The sequence below is a fragment of the Salvelinus namaycush genome, chromosome 26 (assembly GCF_016432855.1).
Source record: "Salvelinus namaycush isolate Seneca chromosome 26, SaNama_1.0, whole genome shotgun sequence".
Taxonomy (NCBI): domain Eukaryota; kingdom Metazoa; phylum Chordata; class Actinopteri; order Salmoniformes; family Salmonidae; genus Salvelinus; species Salvelinus namaycush.
Window position 1 is genome coordinate 19,917,387 of NC_052332.1, and position 22,039 is coordinate 19,939,425.

At 41.3% G+C, this 22,039-nt stretch overlaps 2 protein-coding genes across 2 annotated transcripts in view; both read right to left on the bottom strand.

The window, feature by feature from the left end:
• LOC120021235 (atrial natriuretic peptide receptor 2-like) overlaps nucleotides 1–14,380 on the bottom strand; it is a 49,046-nt gene extending 34,666 nt beyond the window's left edge. Inside the window, exons 1-6 of the mRNA XM_038964907.1 lie at nucleotides 13,493–14,380; nucleotides 9,507–9,688; nucleotides 6,460–6,573; nucleotides 6,020–6,155; nucleotides 5,788–5,882; nucleotides 3,906–4,041 (exon numbers count right to left, since the gene is read on the bottom strand). Of these exons, the coding sequence (XP_038820835.1) occupies nucleotides 3,906–4,041; nucleotides 5,788–5,882; nucleotides 6,020–6,155; nucleotides 6,460–6,573; nucleotides 9,507–9,688; nucleotides 13,493–14,195 (1,366 nt within the window). The 5' untranslated portion in view covers nucleotides 14,196–14,380. The remainder of the gene's footprint in view (nucleotides 1–3,905; nucleotides 4,042–5,787; nucleotides 5,883–6,019; nucleotides 6,156–6,459; nucleotides 6,574–9,506; nucleotides 9,689–13,492) is intronic.
• Nucleotides 14,381–14,915: 535 nt separating this feature from the next.
• Nucleotides 14,916–21,180, bottom strand: LOC120021236 (anaphase-promoting complex subunit 2-like). The gene is made up of 14 exons (XM_038964908.1): nucleotides 20,020–21,180; nucleotides 19,508–19,766; nucleotides 19,076–19,397; nucleotides 18,810–18,942; nucleotides 18,354–18,564; nucleotides 18,059–18,178; nucleotides 17,769–17,886; nucleotides 17,391–17,569; nucleotides 17,091–17,232; nucleotides 16,814–16,889; nucleotides 16,359–16,562; nucleotides 16,103–16,235; nucleotides 15,722–15,963; nucleotides 14,916–15,599 (listed from the first exon to the last, which is right to left on the bottom strand). Exons 1-14 carry the CDS (start codon nucleotides 20,095–20,097, stop codon nucleotides 15,387–15,389), a joined length of 2,430 nt encoding a protein of 809 aa, XP_038820836.1. The 5' UTR covers nucleotides 20,098–21,180; the 3' UTR covers nucleotides 14,916–15,386.
• Nucleotides 21,181–22,039: the final 859 nt, after the last annotated feature.

The window sequence follows — 22,039 nt, forward strand, 5'->3', positions numbered from 1 at the left end:
ATAATAGCAGAGAGAATTATTTATTTCAGCTTTTATTTCTATCATCACATTCCCAGTGGGTCAGAAGTTTACATACACTCAATTAGTATTTGGTAGCATTGTCTTTAAATTGTTTAACTTGGGTCAAACGTTTCAGGTAGCCTTCCACAAGCTTCCCACAATAAGTTGGGTGAATTTTGGCCCATTCATCCTGACAGAGCTGGTGTAACTGAGTCAGGTTTGTAGGCCTCCTTGCTCGCACACGCTTTTTCAGTTCTGCCCACCAATTTTCTATAGGATTGAGGTCAGGGCTTTGTGATGGCCACTCCAATACCTTGACTTTGTTGTCCTTAAGCCATTTTGCAACAACTTTGGAAGTATGCTTGGGGTCATTGTCCATTTGGAAGACCCATTTGCGACCAAGCTTTAACTTCCTGACCGATGTCTTGAGATGTTGCTTCAATATATCCACATCATTTTCCTACCTCATGATGCCCTCTATTTTGTGAAGTGCACCAGTTCCTCCTGCAGCAAAGCACCCCCACAACATGATGCTTCCACCCCTGTGTTTCACGGTTGGGATGGCGTTCTTCAGCTTGCAAGCCTCCCCCTTTTTTCTCCAAACATAACGATGGTCATTAAAGTAAACACAAAATGCAGTTTTTAGGTGATCATTTTATTTACTAACTTCTCTAGGGTAGGGAGCAGCATTTGGAATTTTGGATGAAAAGCATGCCCAAATTAAACTGCCTGCTACTCGGTCCCAGAAGATATGATATGCAGATTTGGATAGAAAACACTCTAAAGTTTCCAAAACTGTTAAAATAGTGTCTGTGAGTATAACAGAACTGATTTGGCAGGCGAAAACCTGTGAAAAATCCATTCAGGAAGTCGTTTTTTGGGGGGTTTTGTAGTTTTCTATTCAATGCCATTACAGTATCCATTGACGTAGGACTCAAATTGCAGTTCCTATGCCTTCCACTAGATGTCAACAGTCTTTAGAAATTGTTTCAGGCTTGTATTCTGAAAAATGAGGGAATAAGAGCAGTCTGAATGAGTGGACCCTAAAGTGTCACAGGGCTTTTTCATGCGCGCGACCAGAGAGAGTGCCTTTCTTGTTTACCTTTTATATTGACGACGTTATTGTCCGGTTGAAATATTATCGATTATTTAGGCTAAAAACAAATTGAGGATTGAATATAAAGATCGTTTGACATGTTTTTATGACCTTTACGGATACAATTTGGATTTTTTGTCTGCCTGTTTCGACTGCGTTTGAGCCTGTGGATTACTGAAGAAAACGCGCGGACAAAACGGAGGTTTTTGGATATAAAGAGACTTTATCGAACAAAAGGAACATTTATTGAGTAAATTAATTTCTGAGTGCAAACATATGAAGATCATCAAAGGTAAGGGATTCATTTTATCTCTATTTCTGACTTGTATAACTCTTCTACTTGGCTGGTTACTGTTTGTAATGATTTGTCTGCTGGGCTATGTTCTCAAATAATTGTAAGGTATGCTTTCGCCGTAAAGCATTTTTAAAATCTGACACCGTGGTTAGATTCACAAAAAGTTAATCTTTAAACCTATGTAAAATATGTTTTGTTTTCTGAATTTTTATAATTAGTATTTCTGTATTTGAATTTGGCGCTCTGCAATCTCACTGGATGTTGGCCAGGTGGGACGCTAGCGTCCCACATACCCTAGAGAGGTTAAAATAAAAAAGCTATCCGAACCTTTATGGCCCTATGTGACAAAGTAATTGCCCCTCCTTGTTAAATCATGAATTTACTATGGTTAAATCACATTTTTTGGAAAGCTGAGTTCAATTTCACTAGCCATACCCAGGCCTGATTACTGCCAGACCTGTTGAATCAAGAAATCACTTAAATAGAACCTGTATGACAAAGTGAAGTAGGCCAAAAGATCTCAAAAATCAAGACATCATGCTGCAATCCAAAGAAATTCAGGAACAGATGAGAAACAAAGTAATTGACATCAATCAGTCTGGAATGGGTTACAAAGCCATTTCTAAAGCTTTGGGACTCCAGAGAACCACGGTGAGAGACATTATCCACAAATGGAGAAAATTTGGAACAGTGGTGAACCTTCCCAGGAGTGGCCGGCCTACCAAAATTACACCAAGAGCGCAGCGACGACTCATCCAAGAGGTCACAAAAGAACCCACAACAACATCTAAAGAACTACATGACTCAACCATAAGAAAGAGACTGGGCAAAATGGCATCCATGGTAGAGTTCCAAGGCGAAAACCACTGCTGACCAAAAAGAACATAAAGGCTCGTCTCACTTTTGGCAAAAAACATCTTGATGATCCCCAAGACTTTTGGGGAAATATTCTGTGGACTGACAAGACAAAAGGTGAACTTTTTGGAAGGTGTGCGTCCGTTACATCTGGCATAAAAGTAACACAGCATTTCAGAAAAAGAACATCATACCAACAGTCAAATATGGTGGTAGTAGTGTGATGGTCTGGGGCTGCTTTGCTGCTTCAGGACCTGGACGACTTGCTGGGATTGATGGAACTATGAATTCTGCTCTCTACCTAAAAATCCTGAAGGAGAATGTCCGGCCATCAGTTCGTGACCTCAAGCTGAAGCGCACTTGGGTTCTGCAGCAGGACAATGATTCAAAACACACCAGCAAGTCCACCTCTGAATGGCTTAAAAAAAACTAAATGAAGGTTTTGGAGTGGCCTAGTCAAAGTCCGGACTTGAATCCGATTGAGATGCTGTGGCGTGACCTTAAAAAGGCGGTTCATGCTCGAAAACCCTCCAATGTGGCTGAATTAAAACAATTCTGCAAAGAAGAGTGGGCCAAAATTCCTCCACAGCGATGTGAAAGCCTCATTGCCAGTTATCACAAACGCTTGATTGCAGTTGTTGCTGCTGAGGGTGGCACAACCAGTTATTAGGTTTAGGGGGCAATTACTTTTTCACATAGGGCCATGAAGGTTCGGATAGCTTTTCTCCCTTAATAAATAAAATTATCACTTAACTGCAATTTTTGTTGACTTTGGTTATCTTTGTGTAATATTTAAATTTGTTTGATGAATTGAAACATTTAAGTGTGACAAATGTTTAAAAAAAACAAGAAATCAGGAAGGGGGCAAATACTTTTTCACAGAACTGTACTTTTGTACCGGTTTGCTCAAGCGTCTTCACAAGGTCCTTTGCTGTTGTTCTGGGATTGATTTGCACTTTTCACACCAAAGTACATTAATCTCTAGGAGACAGAACGCGTCTCCTTCCTGAGCGGTATGACGGCTACGTGGTCCCATGGTGTTTATACTTGCATACTATTGTTTGTACAGATGAACGTGGTACCTTCAGTCGTTTGGAAATTGCTCCCAAGGATGAACCAGATTTTTTTCTGAAGTCTTGGCTGATTTCCCCATGATGTCAAGCAAAGAGGCACTGAGTTTGAAGGTAGGCCTTGAAATACATCCACAGGTACACCTCCAATTGACTCAAATAAAGTAAATTACCCTATCAGAAGCTTCTAAAGCCATGACATAATTTTCTGGAATTTTCCATGCTGTTTAAAGGCACAGTCAACTTAGTGTATGTAAACTTCTGACCCACTGGAATTGTGATACAGTGAATTATAAGTGAAATAATCTGTTTGTAAACAATTGTTGGAAAAATGACTTGTGTCATGCACACAGTAGATGTCCTAACCGACTTGCCAAAACTATAGTTTGTTAACAAGAAATTTGTGGAGTGGTTGAAAAAACGAGTTTTAATGACTCCAACCTAAGTGTATGTAAACTTCCGACTTCAACTGTAGCATCAACAAAGATGGCACAACACTACAAATAATTATTCAAACTGCTGTAATACTATATAAGCACCTGACTTAACCATTAAATCACTTGTACAGGAGCCAGCCTACTTGACCTACCATCAATGCAGATGGGATCATCAGAAGAGAAGACGCACGGTGGGTTATCCAGAGGTGGGCTCCCTTTGGGCCAATGAATCCTCTCCGTTGAGGACCAGATGATCTCTTTGTTAGTTCCATTGTAATGGGCCACAAGCTGCAAAACACCAAGAAAAAGTTTTTGCTTTGTTTACAAACTCGATTCCCATGGCCAAATTATACATTCAGAGGGATGAATAAGAAGCATGTTACATAATCAAAATGAGCCCTTTTTCTCCCACTTCCAATAAATATCACACCACAGAGTATTATGAAAATGAGAGCCTGTTTAAATTTCACAGTAGCATTAAAGCTGCATATTAAAATAGCTGCTACTCTCCTTCAATGCCTTTAAAACATGAAAGCCCATCAGTGAAGAAAGCAAAAGTTTGGCCTGAATGTTTTGGGGGCATGCCCATAATAAATAACTATATGACTAAAATGTTAAACATTAAAATATACTCATGTATAAAGCAAGACAGGGTATCGTTGACTTACTGGCCCTTCTCAGACAAATTAGTAGTTTTGAAAAGGTTGTCTGAGAAACGGTGTTCTTTCATCTCAGGCGGCGGGCGCTTTATTGTTTGATGATATGGCATTTGCCAGCCCTGTTAATAGCTTCCCTTGTTACAGAAGGGCATTGTGAAACATGACTCCAATGTCTCTAACCAGCTGCTGGAGAATGTCAATATAGCCTGCCTCCATAGTGGAGGGCCAGACAGGCATGTTGGGTTGGGTCCTCCCTGCTACTCAGTCTGTGAAGGAGAAGGGCAGCCCCACTGAGAGGGCAAGAACTATGCAGGTTGTAAAAGTTTGTTGAGGAGCAGGGGGGCCATTCAACTCAACCAGTCATCAATGGCTTCAATAGCTACTGGTTTCAATAGAACCGTGTCTTTCTAATCAGTGATTTATTCAAATCAAGGAGTTTTGGTTAGGTTAGCGGACTCTGATCAAATACCCAACATATCATTAAGAGTCATGACCCCAGAATATCTCCCAAAAAGTAATAGCCCTTAGTCTTTGCATGATGTTGAACATTTATTTTTAAATACATTGATGGCAAATTGGCAATGCACAAGCAAAGCATTGGGTTTTCAGCTCCCCAATTCAGTATGCGGAGAGTAATTGAGGGAAATTCTTGTTACAGTAATTACAGAAAACTAACATCTGGAACGGATTAGATCGGTCCCCCGAAAGTACTGCTCTCACTCACTGTTATTATTTATTGTCACCGAGTTTACTATTGAGATCCATTTTATAAATCATAAAGTGCACAAATTGATATTTTGACAACAGATATTTTTGTAGTTTAGAAATATACATTTCTATTGAAATGTTGGCTACAGCAATTAGCAATAAATAAACAAGAGGCTTTAAAAGAATAGCTCTGCATCCATCTCCACTGTGGGATATTGTAAAAGCAGGAATTTGAAAATGAACACTGTTATTGAATGTTCACATAGGAAAACACATTGATAATGCCAAGTGTTTACTTGGGGAACTCAATGATTCTCTTGTAAGTCACACTCAAAACTAACCTGAAAGTACCTTCGTCATAGTGAACGTATGGCCACTCATCAGAACATATCTGCATAAAGTATAAAATAATGGTGCACTGTCTACCACTGGTAAATTAGCAACAAATTATGTAATGTTGATAAACGATTGGTCCTTTTTGGAATAGTAATAACTGCCATGACTTTAAAGTGACTGTAAAGTTAACTTGCCTGAAAAAAAAAGCCTGATAACAAAATAGCAAGTTGTGTCTTTTTGTGAGTGGCTTCTAAAATAGCAAAGCTTTAGATGTCTTGACTAGTTAAATAAAGGTTAAATAACTAGATCTACCTGCAGAAGTAACACTTACCCCATACTCTCCAGATTCCTGGTTTGTCATTGCCCAGAGGTTGAAATCAGTGTTCCTAGCATTGTTTTTGTCTGTGGTCACAAGTCCTGTAACCCCTTAAAACACAGAAAACCTTCACATTTAGACTTTTCATATCAGTCATAATGCAAAAATGGGTTTCCTACCCAACTGACACAAAAAGGATGATTGCAAAGAACTAAAAGCAGCACCATGATCAACTCATAATACTCACCCCAAAATCGCAGGTTTTGCATCCTCTGTGTGATGCTGATTCCATCGCTCTGGGAGCCCCCCTCCGCCAGCGTCTCCTCCAAGGCCTTAGCATACATCACAAAGCCATCATAGAAGCAGCCAGCGATGAAATCCATCTGAAAGGAATGGAGGTCTATACATCAGCCAGCAAGAGAGTAGTCTTCATAATCTTCATTCACAAATGCAGCTTTTGTTTACTATTTGCATGGAATTATATCTTGACCCTTATATGCATGGCTCTACTCCCTTTCTATCTCGATTTAAATATCTGTTTGAGCCCAGTTAGACGCCAAAACGCCATTAATCTTCACAAGGAAGGAGTCAAGTTTTTAATGAATCAAAGAAATCCATTAATTACTATGTATAAATGATCTCTTTTATAGCAGTGGCTTAGATGTGGCAGGATTTCAAACAACTTACCAGAGAGGGTTCTATGTTCACATCAAAGTCCTTCTGAGCTCTAATGTGGAGCTCATCTTGAAACTCTTTATACTCTGGATTATCAGGCTCCCTGTATGTTATTACCAACACGGACTGGAAGAAAGAGAGACAATATTGAGAAAGTGGAACATCACTGGGGAATTACACCCAGAGCATCATAAACATGTACCAACTATGACAGATTTATAATCATGGCATGCAGACGGATTTCCTACTGGGTGGAAATGTAAATGATACAATTGTAATTCGAAATGCTTTGAAGTAGGATTAAAAATGAGCAGATGTATCCTGTTTTATAATCTAAACAGTCTAATGAACAGTCCCTTGTGAGTAAACGGCAACAACATTTATGGTGAAGAATGCACAATTAGCTGTGTCCAAATGCACATGTGTTGAAGACTAGGGCAAAAACGTTTTTTTTTAAACCAGCTGTGGTAACTATATATTGCTTATGTTATAATTAATTTTCTATTTGCCTGACTTGTTACAAATTGCTATTAGACCACAGTTGTGACGTTGTTTGAATAATTATGTTTGGATGGAGGCATATTGTTTGGATGGAAAAGCACCGTTTCGGCCTAAGATTTAATATATGGTCATCAATTGAGTTTTGACTTGAACTTTGCCTTGTTATTACTGATATAAGCTAAATCCGGCTGAATAGTCAGATTCAGTAATGATAAACAATCGACAAGTAACTTCCAAAAGCAATCAACATTCTAGGGCTGCATATTGCCATAAATCCTTTTACTGCTTGTAGTCAAATGAAGATGTTGTATAATGAGTAAAACAGGGCCAAAATCGTATATATTACAAGGTAGAAGTATATCACGAGCAGAGGCATCAATTTTAACTAAGTATTAGGTCTCAACAAAGTGCTTTACGAATAGCTTATCTATCTCCATCTAAGTGCCTTCATATTGTGTCTGTTATATCTAGCCTTTTTATTGTAACGCTTCAGAAAAAAAGACTTGCAATAACCAGACAACAGCACACACTTTTTCAGTCAAGTTAATAAGCTTAACTTGTCTTTATCAATCCAAAGTCATTTGTAGCGCCTTTCATTAGGAGTTCTACGCCGGAATTTCTAATACTAAGAGACTACAGTAACTGCAGCGAAATCAGTGACATTTAACGACCAAATTGGAAGAGAAGCATCTGTACCCCCCCACTTACTTATTTCTCAACACATCAACATGCAGGACTAAGTGGCTTTTAGCTGAAAACACATGCTCTCCTTTATTAACTCCATCCAATCATTAAAGTCCTCCGAGCAGAGACAGATTATTGCCTGCCGAGTCAGAACCATTTTGAAGTTCGTTATCACGTTGATCAGAGAAGCACGTTCATTTTACATAACTGTGATTAAAATAAAAGCTTTATCCATCTGCACAATGCAATTTCCATTTGAAATTTGTGGGACAAAGCATTGTTATCATAGGCAAAGGTCAGTTATGATTTGATTGGATGACTAATGCAGTGAGTTAGACTGGTTTAGGGAAAGTTTTGGGGTTAGGTTGAGAGGATGCCTTGTAGGCCTACTGTAGAGAGAGAGACATGGTTCTCGTTAGCATCCTCATTAGGTTATGAACAATGAACCATAACTGTCCCAAGCTGGTTGTCAATGGCTGGTGACAAACATGCCTGGGAAACATCTCTACCTCTAAAGAACAAAAACATGCATTGTAAACAAATACAAATTTGCATGAGGTACAAACATCCTAAACGTTTTATAATAAAACTTTACAGTAGTGCTGAGCGATTAGTGTTTTTTGAAGTTGGTTCGGTTTGGGTTAGATTATTAGAAAATAATCACGTTTTCAATATTTTTTTAAACATGAAATGCATTATGAAATAATTACAATTATTTGTTAGTTTTTAATGGAAATTCCACAGCAAAAACCTTGAAAATATTCCATTGTCTCCGTCAGGTCCGCATTGGGTAGACATCAACAGAAAAATAGGAAGTTACTATGAAATAAAAAAACATTTTAGTTGTGTATATTAATGAATTTTTATTTGATTACTTTATAATTTTTTATTCCTTAGTCATCATCACATCTCTGCTCAGGCAGTAGCAGCCAGACAACGTTCTATGTGCTCCCCCATACTGTACTGTCTTTAGTCATCCTATTTAGTAAGGCTAACCTGCCTAAGTATGCTGCAAAGCTGTCTGACGAAATAATTGTACTTCTTCAATGTAAATAATGCATACTTTCACGCACTCTCTCTAGCCCTCTTTTGGTTGTCTTGTGTACATTCCTTTCTCATGCGGTCTGTGTGTATCTAACCTAACATACCAGGTGTAAAAGTGTATCCATCTCGGTCAGAGCTGGAAAAACAGACACAATGGATTATGGTCATTGTAGTTAATTACCACGTTCTGGCTCCGAATTAGGTTGAAGCTTTGCTTAATGAAAACTAGAACTCCCTTCAGCCCAGTGTCCCACATAGTTATTGGCATGATTTCTCTCGTGAATTATGTGATTTCTCTCTAAAGAATTGGCGCATTGGGCTCACAAAAAAAAAAAAAAAACACTAAATGGAATTCAAGTAATTGAACCGACGTCGCTCGGTTCAAATGAAATGTTGGTTAATCGCTCAGCACTACTTTACAGTAATTCATACTCGTCGGTAAACCTTCAATCAACTTGGTGAACTTTGTGTTCCCTTTGATACAGGTTCAGTTGGAACAGAGGGATGTGGAATGATACTGTTGATGGACAAGCTTGTGATGCACACACGAAGTAGAGGCTTTGAATTGAATTTCCTCAGTGAGAGACATCCATTTCACAGGCCAAATGGCAGTTTCAGACTAGTAAACTTGTCTGGTTCCAATGACCGAAGGGGAAAGGCACTGACAGTTCAACATCAAATTAGTGACAGAGTATTTGGACACAATTACTAAAAATGGTTTCTGTGAAAAATTAAATTAGCAAAACGTAATGAATGAAAGGGAACAAAGGCAGGAATATTTCTCTGTCTCCATGTCTCTGTCTGTCAAACTCTCTGTCTGTGCAGTTTACCTTGAAGACCTTGATGGGATCAATCCAGAGGCTGTCGTTGTTCAGCCAGGGTTTGCGCTCCGTTAGGCTTTCCGCAAACACATCCAGATAGAAGATGGCGTAGTTCTCAGGGTCTGGGATCTCACTCTGGAAAAGCTTCATGATACTCAGAAACGTGTCCGGAGGCCCGCAGATATACACAACTGTAGGGACGACAAAAACACGACACAAAGGTTTCTTATCACTCTTTATAGGAATTATGTTAGCACTATTCAGTAGAATTGCACCTCTTATCATTGTGAGACTAGATTTAGATATGAACCATAGATATGAATTCAATCCAAATCTGTAACTTTTGGTAAATGCAGTTGAGGAAGCATGTGTAGGTAGACCTACTGATGGTGCACATTCGTGCGTGCACTATTTAGGGGGAGTGTGCATGTGTGTTTACAGTGTGTAAAGCTGTCTGTGCTGTACGCCTGTCTACATTACACAATCCCATTGTTTGCATTCCGTCTACTCCATGGACAGCATGTCTGTAGGCATTATTTCCATTCACTGCATGTCAGAGTGACTTCTGCCAGGTCTAAGACAGTCCTCCCAGTTAGCAGACATTTCCTCAAGTGTTAGACCAAAGTCGGCACAGAACACCGCTCAGACCTCAACTCTCATCTCTTCCAAAACAGCTCACAAGGAGCAATGCCAAGTAGTCCTGCTGTCTCCTGGACATCGTCCAAAACAAATGTACAAAAAGGCAAGGAAAAAGTCCTCCTGTGTTGTAGAAATCATAAGGATCTGCACGGGCTTAAGTTAATACAAAGCACTTCAAATTGTTTGGTACATTTTACTTCACTTCGTGGCAGACAAAGATGGCAAACAATCAACCTCGTCTTAATTTAAAATTTCTAGTACAAGGCTGCATTCTCTCCCATGACTCACACAACATCTACATGCAGAGAAGGATAATGCTGCACTATTCAACACATCCCTATACAATGAATACATTCAATTTCAGTATTTCTTTTCTCCAGGTAAGACGCTTGAAAAAAGACCAGTCTCTCTATGTTTAGAATGTAGTCAACTTTAGTGTTTTGTGTAATGTTTATCTTACTTAGTGTTATATAAATATGACAGAGAGCATTTTAGATATACTTATAACCTATGGTATCATGTTAGCATTATGGTATAACGTTAGAGGGACTTTAATAACTCTTGTAAGAGGACTTGTATACTGTACACCTTCATCGGATGTCTTTGTTCTCTTCCAGGAAGATAGTACACAACTTCCATAAACACATTTCCAACTATCAGGAACCTCACTTTGTGTTTACAGTGAGGGGTCTATACTTTACCTTCGCTCCATTATGTGGGCACCCTTGTTAACACTCATGTAGCTTTTCAAATCTGCGACAAAACAATTCACATATGTACCTCCACAAAAGAGAAAACACAGCTTGATGTATTCTTCCTTTCAGCCATGTGCCATTTCCTTTCTCTGTATGTATGCTTTAAGTAGTCTGACAAGCATCAAGTGGTGAGCTTTTCCAGAGGCAACCTGGTGGGATTTTAAAACATAACTGGCTTCATATGAAGTCTAGGAGTTAAGGTTTGTCCATTTGAAGGAGGTAAATTGTTTTTTTCATGAACAAAGTCCATTCCGTTTTTCAATAATCAGACAGGTTTCCCATCAGAAGACAAAATAGGAAGGACTGTGTTGGAGTGGATCAATTTACATTTCACATCTGTACCTGACAACAAGAGGCTGAAAAAAACAATTGACCTCAAAACTAGACATTATTGCCAAGCCGTTGACTAAAAAGGAGACCACACAGCTGAGGTAAAGGTTGATAGCCCAGGGGTTATCTGTTGGTGATCTCATCAGGATAAAAGTTAATGGAATGTCGAGCCAGAACTCCAAGCCTGGACAAGCCCTGACAAAACCATTCGCTTCTGTGACCCCAAGCTCACCATGGGCGTGCCTATAATTCGGCTAAGAGGTTTGGCAGCTTTCAAAGTGCCTGTTCCTGATATAACATCAGTTTGGTACCCCCATATGCAGTGTTTTTTATTCATCTTACTGCTGGAAAAAAGTTTTTCAATGGATAAACCCAGTCATTTACATGAGTCACTCATCGGCCACACAGTCCCATCTGTGCTATGTTGTTTAGCGCAGAGTCACTCAATGTTCTGATCTACTGATTTCTAAATCAGTACCCTGACAATAACTACGGATGAAAACAGTGTGCCAAGAGTAACATTTAGTGGTTAGAGTAATGTTTTAGGGTTATTGAGAACACTGGAGGTCGGTATCTTCCCAGAAGATGTGAAAGAGTTCAGTGCCTTTTCTTCTTCCAGAAGCAATTTAAAATCAACACAGAGCATTAGATGTTTCCAACAAACAGAACATTTCTGGGCCAAAGTACACATTAAATATCACTTGCCTGCTTCAGAACATTGAACATAGATTTTAGCAGCATTGATGTTTCTCTGTTGAACTTTCATCTACTGGTATTTTATCAATATGTTTATATTACAGTATAATGCTAAGGTCCAAGGTGATTTATGCAACCATGTCAGTAGAATGTATCATTAACATCATTAATTCCAATTTAAGGATTCCCAGAGTTGCCAACAAATATTAATTGAAAATTCAAAAGCTACCAATTCTTGAAATCATGTAGCCAAAATGTTTGAAATCGTGGTTCAAATAAACCCACATTGAAGCCACTCAATGGTGTTGATAAGATAAACAACAAGGAAAATGTTGACGTGAGAGATGACTAACAGAAAGCAAACACACACAAATGACTGGTATCAAACAATTTAACCAATGTCAAGCTTTGATTTGCCAACACAACTGGCACTGTCACTTTCATCTGGTCTCATTGTGACCCTCTCTACAGACATTTCTTAACCTAACTAACGACAATATTTGGCTATTTATCACAACATTGAAATAATTTAAATGTACTGTGATGTGTATAGGATATGCTTTTAAAAGTTTGAATTATTTTACCATTTCTAAAACGGTTTTGTGTTAATAAAAGCCATTAAAAAAAAGTATACAGTTTTAATAAACATGTAATATCATATCCTACAGCAAGCATTACCATGTGTCAATATGATTTTAGACTAGGTAAACAAACGGAATATATTGAGCTAGCCTACTAATTGTCTAATTCTAAGCATTTCTTATAAATTGCCCTGAAATAAGCAAGACTGTACTGTGGACACGGAAGGCTTACTTTTAAATAGAATGAGCTGCAAATAAAAAAACGTATGATTGCGAATCAACATTCCAAGATATTGTAAATTAACATGGGGCCATTGTAATTAATTAACGTCAACACTACATACATAATATTTACAACAATAATTCACATTTCAGGTTAAAATGGCTGTCTACTAAATTGGAATATATGTTGTAAGTAAAATGCATGCAGGGACCCTTGAAAAAGAGAAGAAGAAAGAACCCACGAGCCCATCACTTATTTTTCTTCAAAAAATACGCAGGTGGACAAGAGCAATAAACCAGTGGTCTGGTCACACACATGCATAAAGGTGTATTCTTTATCGTCTACCTGTTATTTTAGATAAGAATGGCAAGAAAAGGTTTAAAATCCACTGACGGCCCATGTCAAAACCAAGAACTCAAAACTAAATATTATTGTTGGCTAATATGCTTACCTATCACCAACACCAAATTTACTAGGCTAGTTAAAGGCCCAACTAGTATCTCATTATTGTCGAGACAATGTTGCATGCATTTTGGAAATCTGATCAGATTCTTGGTGCTAGGCTATTATGGTAACATCCACATTTCCATATGGCACAGCTGGTCAAAAGGCACATTTTTGTTTTAATGACTTTTTACAATATAGCCAATTTGGACATTTCAGCTGGCCTAGTTTAGGGGAAATGCTCAGTTCTGCCTCCAGGACCAGACTCGTGACAATACAAGTCAACCTGCTATCGCACATGTGGAAATAGCCAACTAATAGACTTACTTCTTCCGTGGTCTTTCATGAAAGTAATGATTTCTTTATAATAGCTTGGTGAGTCTTCATATGGAAAGGCACCAACTGTGACATTTTCATCCTTCAAATTTAGGTAAATTCCTTCAGAGAGGAAGTAGTGAGGTCGGTCATCTTTTTTCAAATCGTGGAAAATCAGAATGGCACGAGAGGTCCAATTATAGTGCGCGTGAATAATGTTAGCAAAGTCTCCCAGTTTTGTGGTCGAGGGTCCGGTGCGAACAATCGTATTGTACTCGTCCCCTTTATCGAACCCATATGCGGTTCCTCCCGCAGTTATCAATGGGAGTTTCCAATGGGATGCAAATCTTCCAACTGAGGCGACTGAATACACACACCCTGGTCCAAAGAAAGCATCTGGTTTATTATAAAGTTTGGTATCCACGGCGATAATCTGTGCCTTATTTTCTGCGCAGACACCGGTTGAATCCTCTGTGCTGAAATTCAAGAGTTGAATAGAGTGGCCTTTGAGAAGTCCGTGCTTCTTCTGGAGATTCTCGTTCGCCATGAGAATTGCTGGGAAAACCCGAGGCAAAGCCCATGGATACTTGTGGTAATTATCGGGAAGCATCACCGCAACTGTGATATTATTTTCCATATTCATTCGACACCTGGATATGAGAGAATATGTGAATAACACAAAGAAACAATATCCAAGTTCCGTTTTATATCCCATTGCTCAAAATTGAAGTTAAATAAATCCAAGAAAACGGACCTCGTGAGTTCACCTGGGAAGTGGTAAAACGCCTTACTGTCCTGAAACCGAACCATATGGTTCTCTATTGAAATGCAATTTCAGTCAAAATAAGAAATGTTTAGGTAATCCATGTGTAATTTATCCTCTATTATTTTGTTCTAATTGTTCTCCAGCAGCGTGATTCCTTGAGTTGTTCACTTCGGTGCAGTTTTCGGACTGATGTTCCTCAACTCCCCCCTCTAAGTGTGATAACATCCATCCATATGACTATAATCACTGCAACCTTCAGTACACCCCCCACACGTGATATTACCGGTCCGAGAAAGACAGGGATGAGGCGCCCCCTGCCTGCTGTCACAGCTCTTCAATCTTGGTCCTGGGGACTCACAGGGTGTGCAAGCTTTTGTTCAGCCACAGCACTAACAGAACGGATTCAACTACCATTGAATCAGGTGTGAGTACTGGGGGCTGGAACAAAAACCTGCACACCATGTGGGTCTCTAGGACCAGGAAAATAGATAATCAGTTAAATATAAACTGTCTTTGACAATAATCTGAAAGACAATTTAGCAGTTGTGTTGAAATCCATGAGAGTTGTATAAACCAAAATCCAAGCAAGTAGTACACATGACAAACTCAGATGCCGAATTTGATATACACAAATCTAAGATTCCACAATAATCCACTAGAGGTCAGGAGTTCCTCACATGACTTCATTTCAGCAAGCGCTACAAGATTCTTTAAACAAATACAATCCTACTACATAATAATCAATGTTTTATTAGCTCAGGCAATTGTAATGTTATCCAAAGGGAACCCCAAATGACAAAATCCAAACACATGTCAATTCAATATGCTGAAAAACTGTGTATGATTCGGAGTCCCCAAAAGTCATGACAAGCAGTCCGAAAAAAAGTCAAGCAACCTGGATGATCAACAATAAAGAGAGAATGATTGGTTCATGCTCATTATAGCCATTTGTATTGTAAGACATAGTAATCAGCACAATGCTTGGCGTTTTCAGTTGCCTTCCAAACCTATTCCTGAACAGGTTCATCTGGGAAACTGTAGTCTCTGGCTGCAATGCTGCATCATGTACATTTAGAAAACAAATCAGATACCTCCGTTTTTCAGTTCTACCTCTTTCCTCCTCCTCATCTCTTCTCCCCATCAGTTGGTGGACTTTGGCAGTCTGTAGACACCTGCGGACACGATGAGCTGATGTTCTCGCACTTTCCTCTGCAGGAAGGCCTGCAGCTCATTCACATCCATCTCTGTGACAACGGGTCCCGTGGCAACGAACATCCGGAGCATGGAGTGGATGCGCTCCAGGGTCATGGTCTCCAGGTTGGTCAGCATAGCCTGGATGTAGGCCCAGAACAACTGCACAAAGAGGAGAGGGCTGTTAGGGCTAGCTTGATTTGTATTTGACAGGAAATGTGTATTTATATTTTAATTACATGCCTCCAATGTGTGTGTGTTTGTGTGTGTGTCTGCCTGCATACCTGTAGTTTCTCTTCCCTCTGTTCTGACTGGGTGGTGGTATTGGAGTCTCCCTCCTCGTCGCTGTCGATCAGCATCTCCCCTCTCTCAGGTTTCTCCCGGGACGAGCCGGTCTCCAGGATAGAGTAGTGGCCCCCAGCCTCCTCCTTCAGGACCCCCTGCTGCTGCCACAGAGCCAGCTTCCTTCTCGCCATCTCCTGCGGCACCCCCAGGACCCCACTCAGCTCCTCCAGAGTCCACGAGCCTTCAGGAGAGAGAGACAGAGAGAGAGACAGAAGGAGAGCCAGATAGAGATGGCAAAATTTAACCGTAGTTACTCATACAATGTCTGTTTACAATGATGAGTTGTACAAAAGGCAGCCTGTGACGGCCGGAGTTCTGACTTTTGTCCTGGAAGTGCAGGATGATGGCAGCGTGGATGGGGGACACAGTCAGGTTAGTCAGAGTCCTGTCCTCCAGCTCCACATCCAGTGTCACTGAGCCCAGATGAGGCTTCCAGCTCAGTGTCCTCATCGCCTGGGAAACCATTTGAATTATGGAATTTGATATCAAAATGCAATTCCCCTATTCTCTGTTTATAAGGACTTGAGTAAAACAGAAACAGACTGGCACGTATGCTACATCTTCATCATCAGGTACCTTGAGTTTCTCATAGCGGTGTGTGTAGGCCTCCATGGCCTGGGAGGCCAGGAGCGGGAGCTCCATCTTCTCCTCCTTCAGCGTGGGCCAGAACTCAGAGGACAGGATCATGGCAGTCAGGGCCATGGGGGGCTGCTCCTCCTCACCTAGCCTGGACTCCTCTTCACGGATGTTGGTGTTGATCCTCCGTGAGTCAGCCACGTCCTGAGAGAGAGAGAGAGAGAGAGGAGAGGAGGGAGGAGAGTAAGGCTGTGTCCTAAAGTGTTTCAATGGTCTCTGTTCTTTGTTTTCGTTCGTTAACTTCTGTCTTCATGCCTTATTCTATGAAAGACACTGGTAGGTGAAAGGACTATATATTTTCAAAGATACTAGAAAGTCACTTTGAGAATCATGTTGTCATAGCTCATTCTAACATAAATGGTAACTCGAGATTTTAAAGTCACGCCCTGCTTTACCTTCAGCATCACCTCACAGTAGTGCATGTGGGACTCTCCGAATCGCAGCTTGAGTAACTCCACGTTACGTATCTCCCTGGAGGCACATGAGAAAAGTTAATTACTATAAAAATATATATATTGATTTAATTTAACCAAAATGTCCACACAGAAATGCCAACACCAGTATACCGATAAGCACATAATATTAAGAGTGACTGCAAAAAGTTGAGTAATGTAGTGTATAGTGTTGAGATACAGATGCTGGTACTAGCTACTGTAAATTAGTGTTGCGTACCTGGCTGTATTGTAGTTGAACTGGTGGAGAAGTCGGTCTGCCAGGACAGTTCTGTACTCATCTATGAAGATCTCTTTACTACCGTATATGCTGACCAGAAGACTGATGATGTCAGACGAACGCCGCTTGGAGCCCGTCTTGTCTAAAGGGTGAGAAAGAAAGATGAGTTTATTTAGTAAAAGAGACGTGACGGAGAGGTAAAAAATGTCTAGTTCAATACAGCAGAAACAGGAAAAAGCAAAGGACACAGTTTGTCTAGTCTAGTGTGATGACCTTTGTGGGTCCACTGAGGGTACTGACCTGTGACAGCATCCTTAGGGTCTGGGGTCCATTCCTCTGGGTCGCTGCCCTCGTCCTCACTGTCTTGGGTCTCCAGGGTCACAGGGTTGGCACGGGACAGCTCATTGGCCAGGTCACTGCAGCCGTCCGCGTCCCCAGTAAGGCTGGCCACTATCTGACGTACCGTGTCCTCCCGTGTCCTGGCAACGAACCACAGACGTCACATCAATGTCACGTCAACAACAACACAATATGCTATGGGAGTCAAATCAGTAAGTAAAGAACAATCTTCTCTAACATTTTGCCTCCCAATAAAGGTTTGCTTTGTACATAAATACTCATGAGGGAATAAAATAATACATAACTAAATACAGATTACGATAATACACGTGCACCCACCTGAGGTACTTGCGGATTGGTTGGCAGGCAACCTGCAGGATGACCATAGATGGGTCCAGTTCCCGTAGGGCCTTTATGGCCGAGATGTATACAGTGATGATGTCAGAGGTATGGACTCCTAGAAGGGGAGAAGAAAGTTGTTGAGAAAGTTGTTGAGAAGGGATTAACTAACACAAGTCTTATCACTCCAGCTTCTTCTGCAACACTGTATTTGGAAACAACACTTAGTCTTCACATCAAAAATAGCCAAACACCAATCACTGTTCCTAACCCATCATTGGTTCACTGACCTGGGTGAAGCAGACGGGTCTCAAAGGCTGTCTTAAGGGAGGTGAGGAGCTGCTGCCTCTGATTGGTTCTCTCTAGACAGAACTTGAGGTCCTCAATGGCAGGCTTTGACTCAGGGAAATCTGACAGGGACAGAATGTGAGGGTGGAAGAAATGACAAAACGCTTTCTACCTTCTTTCCCCCTTATCAAATCTCTTCCCTATGCCATCGACACCCACAGGTGACAGCTCTATGTTATTACTCTCTGTTTCATAAACCATCACCCTATCTCCTCTCTCTGTTCCCTAACCCCTCACCTCTAATGATGCTGAAGAGCTCCTCGATCCTCATGTTGACGTAGATCCTACAGAAGAACTGGTGCATGTGACACCTCCAGCGCTGCAGCACAGAGTTGGCTGGCTGGCCCACCTCCCCAGCCCTGCTGCCTGTGCTATTGGGCACCATACTCAGTCCACCCTCTTCACTGGCAAACACCCTGCTCAACCAGCCTAACACCAGCTCTAGCCACTGGAGAGAGAGAGAACAAAAGAGGGACTTGAGAGAGTGTTTGTAAGTAAGAGTAAAACAGATAAATGATCACATTTCTGAGATTTGGACTTGGTGTAGTAAATTGTTTCATAGACAAATCATGTTTGGTCAGCAACCTATTCTGTTAAATAATGCAAGCTAGAAAAGAAGAACTTGTTAATAGATCATGTCACTTTATTATGTGAAGTGGTCATCCCATAGACAGGCTCTCTAGTATACTGTACCTCCTGAAAGCTGAAGAGAAAAGAGCTCTCATACTCCCCCCTGCAGTGCTGCTCCATCCGCTGCTCAATCAGTTTGTGTAAGATGGACGTCACTGCCTCTGAACTAACCCGCTCCAATAGCTGCAACCTGGACCTGGAGGGTGGGAAAAGTGGGTAAAGACAGCTGCAGACACATTACAAACACGGCTGGCACAGATGTAGACAATGATTGTTCTAGCACAACGTATAGAGCATACAGTGACATGGCCACCCCTCTATTCACTCACAGTATGTGGCTGAGCTCTTGCAGCTGCTCCAGGGCCTCCTGACACCAGCACTGCTGAGTGGGGACAGTGCAGCCCTGACAGACACCCCCATCAGGCCCCCTGCCCCCTTCCTCAGCCTCCCCTGCCTCCCCCTTCTGTCTCATGTGCACAGAGAAGGTCCTGCTGTAGAACTCCAGTATTCTCATCTGGAGCACAGCCGAGGGGGAGAACAGTAGAATGGCCCTGATGACGGAGAAGGCCCTCTCCCGGAGACCCCTGGCCCCAGGGCCACACAGACCACCCCGGCCCTCATCCTGCCAGGTACCCAGCCTCTCCAACCCTCCTGTGAAGAGGGACAGAGGGCAATTATTTTACGCATTTGACAGCATTCTGTTCAGTCAAAATTCCAGTATTAAGGGTGTAGTCAACTGTAACCTGAATGTTTGAACCCACCTAGGAAAGGTTCCAGTCTGCCCAAAAGGGTACGGAAGGCCATGAGTAGGATCCTGGTCCTATCCTTCTCCCCAAGTTCATTCTCTGGCTGCTTCAGTCCAGCCCAAAACTCAGGGGCCACTGCAGTGGTCAGACGCACCTGCAGGGTCTCCAGGAGCCATCCCTCCAGAAACTGACCCAGACCGTTTGAGCACAACAGGCTAAGCCCCTCACAGAGAGACCCATCAGACATTGTGTCGTCATTGGACACTGGAGACACCTACAGACAGAGGAAATTGGTAATGTTCTTATAAACAGACACGGACTATGGTTTGTAGGTACATTGATAGATCAACATTGGTCTTAACTAGCTATGTAATTCCTAATGGCATGTGGATGTGTTAGCGAGCTACATGTCCAGCAATCAACCACAGTAGTGCAATTTATCTAATTTCATTCTCACATAAAAGGAAGGCAACCTATGTCAACAACACAAGGTACCTTGCGTAGGCAAGTTAGGTCCATCTACTCACCAGAGCTGCAGTTACAGTGTCCCAAGCAGAAGGTAGCCCCTGTGGTACTGAGAATAACCTCTCAGCGGAGTCCATCATCACCACGGTTGGACCAAATTACTTAGCGAGAACCATTCGATTGTGTATTGTCAAAGTTATCGTCTGTGTTATATCACTCACCCATATTAAGGTGTACCTAGTATGGATCATAATACTAATCTCTAAATAGTAATCTAAACTAGTCTCTAAATTGAATTACAGATACCATTTGAAGTTATTGGGTTCTCGCACAAGCCTGTGGCGCATAATACTGACGTATGTGTGGTTGCGGAACTTATAAAACTGTGGGGGAAGTGTACGTGCCAGTTTGTTAGTTGGAGGGATTTTGAAGCTAAGAAGTGGGTGACGAGAATGATTTTATTTCGACTGCCTCAGTCTTTGCACAAAATAGCCAATTTGTCAACTAGTTAAACCAGGCGCGAGAGAGAGTTAACTGTAGCAATATTGGCTTCAAACTAGTGATGAGAAACCGAAGCATTCACGTGCTAGTCCGAAATAGGAAACTTCCGACTTGGTATTTGGTTGTAGTTATACACGTGCGCGTTCATCCAATTAGCGAGTCAGAAATGTCCGAGTTTCCTAGTTCCAACTAGCATGTCAACGCGGCATTTCACCAAATTGTGCAGAAAATGGTTAATTACTCGGAGCTTTTAACACAATGCACATTAGTGACATCTGCTAGTCAGCATTGAAAAGAAGCGTTTGATGTTGAGATACTTTTGGTCATGTAGTGTATGTGGACACCTACTCGTCGAATATCTCATTTCAAAATAATAGGTATTAATTTGGAGTTGGTCCCTCCCTTTGCTGCGACAACAGCCTCCACTCTTCTGGGAAGGCTTTCCACTAGATTTTGGAACTTGCTTCCATTCAGCCACGAGCATTAGTGAGGTCGGGCACTGCTGTTGGGCGATTAGGCTTGGATCGCAGTCACATTCCAATTGATCCCAAAGGTGTTTGATGGGGTTGAAGTCAGGGCTCTGTGCAGGAGAGTCAAGTTCTTCCACACCAATCTCGACAAACCATTTCTTTATGGAACTCGCTTTGTGCAGGGGGGCATTGTCACGTTGAAATGGGAAAGCGCCTTCCCCAAACTGTTGGCACAAAATTGGAAGCACAGAATCATCTAGAATGTCATTGTATGGTGGAGCGTTAAGATTTCCCTTCACTGGAGTTAAGGGGCCTAACACATCCACCAAACTTTACAGTTGGTACTATGCATTTGTCCGTCAGACTGCCAGATGGTTAAATTTGACAAACTGACTTGTTGGAAAGGTGGCATCCTATGACGGTGACACGTTGAAAGTCACTGAGCTCCTCAGTATAGCCATTCTACTGCCAATATTTGTCTATGGAGATTGCATGGCTGTGCTTGATTTTATACAGTTGTACACAACGGGTGTGGCTGAAATAGCTGAATTCACTAAATTGAAAGGGGTGTCCACATACTTTTGTATATACATTTTAGATATATATTTTCCACATTAAGTAAATCTCCCCCATAATCAATTGCCATTGAAGGTTCGCCCCTTCCATCATGCTTCCTCTTTTGTTGTCAAAAACGGAATATATGCCATTATTTAGGATGCTTTAAACAGAATCGTATACTTAACTCAAAACGAATTGTTTAAACAATGTGCTGAAAGGGTGGTGTCACAAAACGATTCTCAAAATACCTAGTCTGGTCCCCAAGACCCCAACTCTACCTGCTGAGCTACTGTTCAGGTAACAAACCCTGGATGAAAAAATACTAACTACATTGAAGTATGGTGTCCAGTAGAGGTCGTTGTTTGAAAGCAGCTTGAAATCGAAGAAAAAAACGGAACCATGTTGAAATTGTTGTCAGAGGAAGGCCCTAAAAATTATCAAAGACTCCAGCCACTCTAGTCATAGACTGTTCTCTCTGCTATCGCACTGCGAGCGGTACCGGAGCGCCAAGTCTTGGTCCAAGAGGCTTCTAAACAGCTTCTACCCCCAAGCC

Coding starts and splice junctions, on each gene's coding strand:
- LOC120021236 (XM_038964908.1), bottom strand. CDS start 20,097: ATGATGGACTCCGCTGAGAGGTTATTCTCAGTACCACAGGGGCTACCT. Junction 19,767..20,019: donor ACACTGTAACTGCAGCTCTG/GTGAGTAGATGG, acceptor CTCTGTCTGTAG/GTGTCTCCAGTGTCCAATGA. Junction 16,236..16,358: donor ACCGCTATGAGAAACTCAAG/GTACCTGATGAT, acceptor ATGGTTTCCCAG/GCGATGAGGACACTGAGCTG.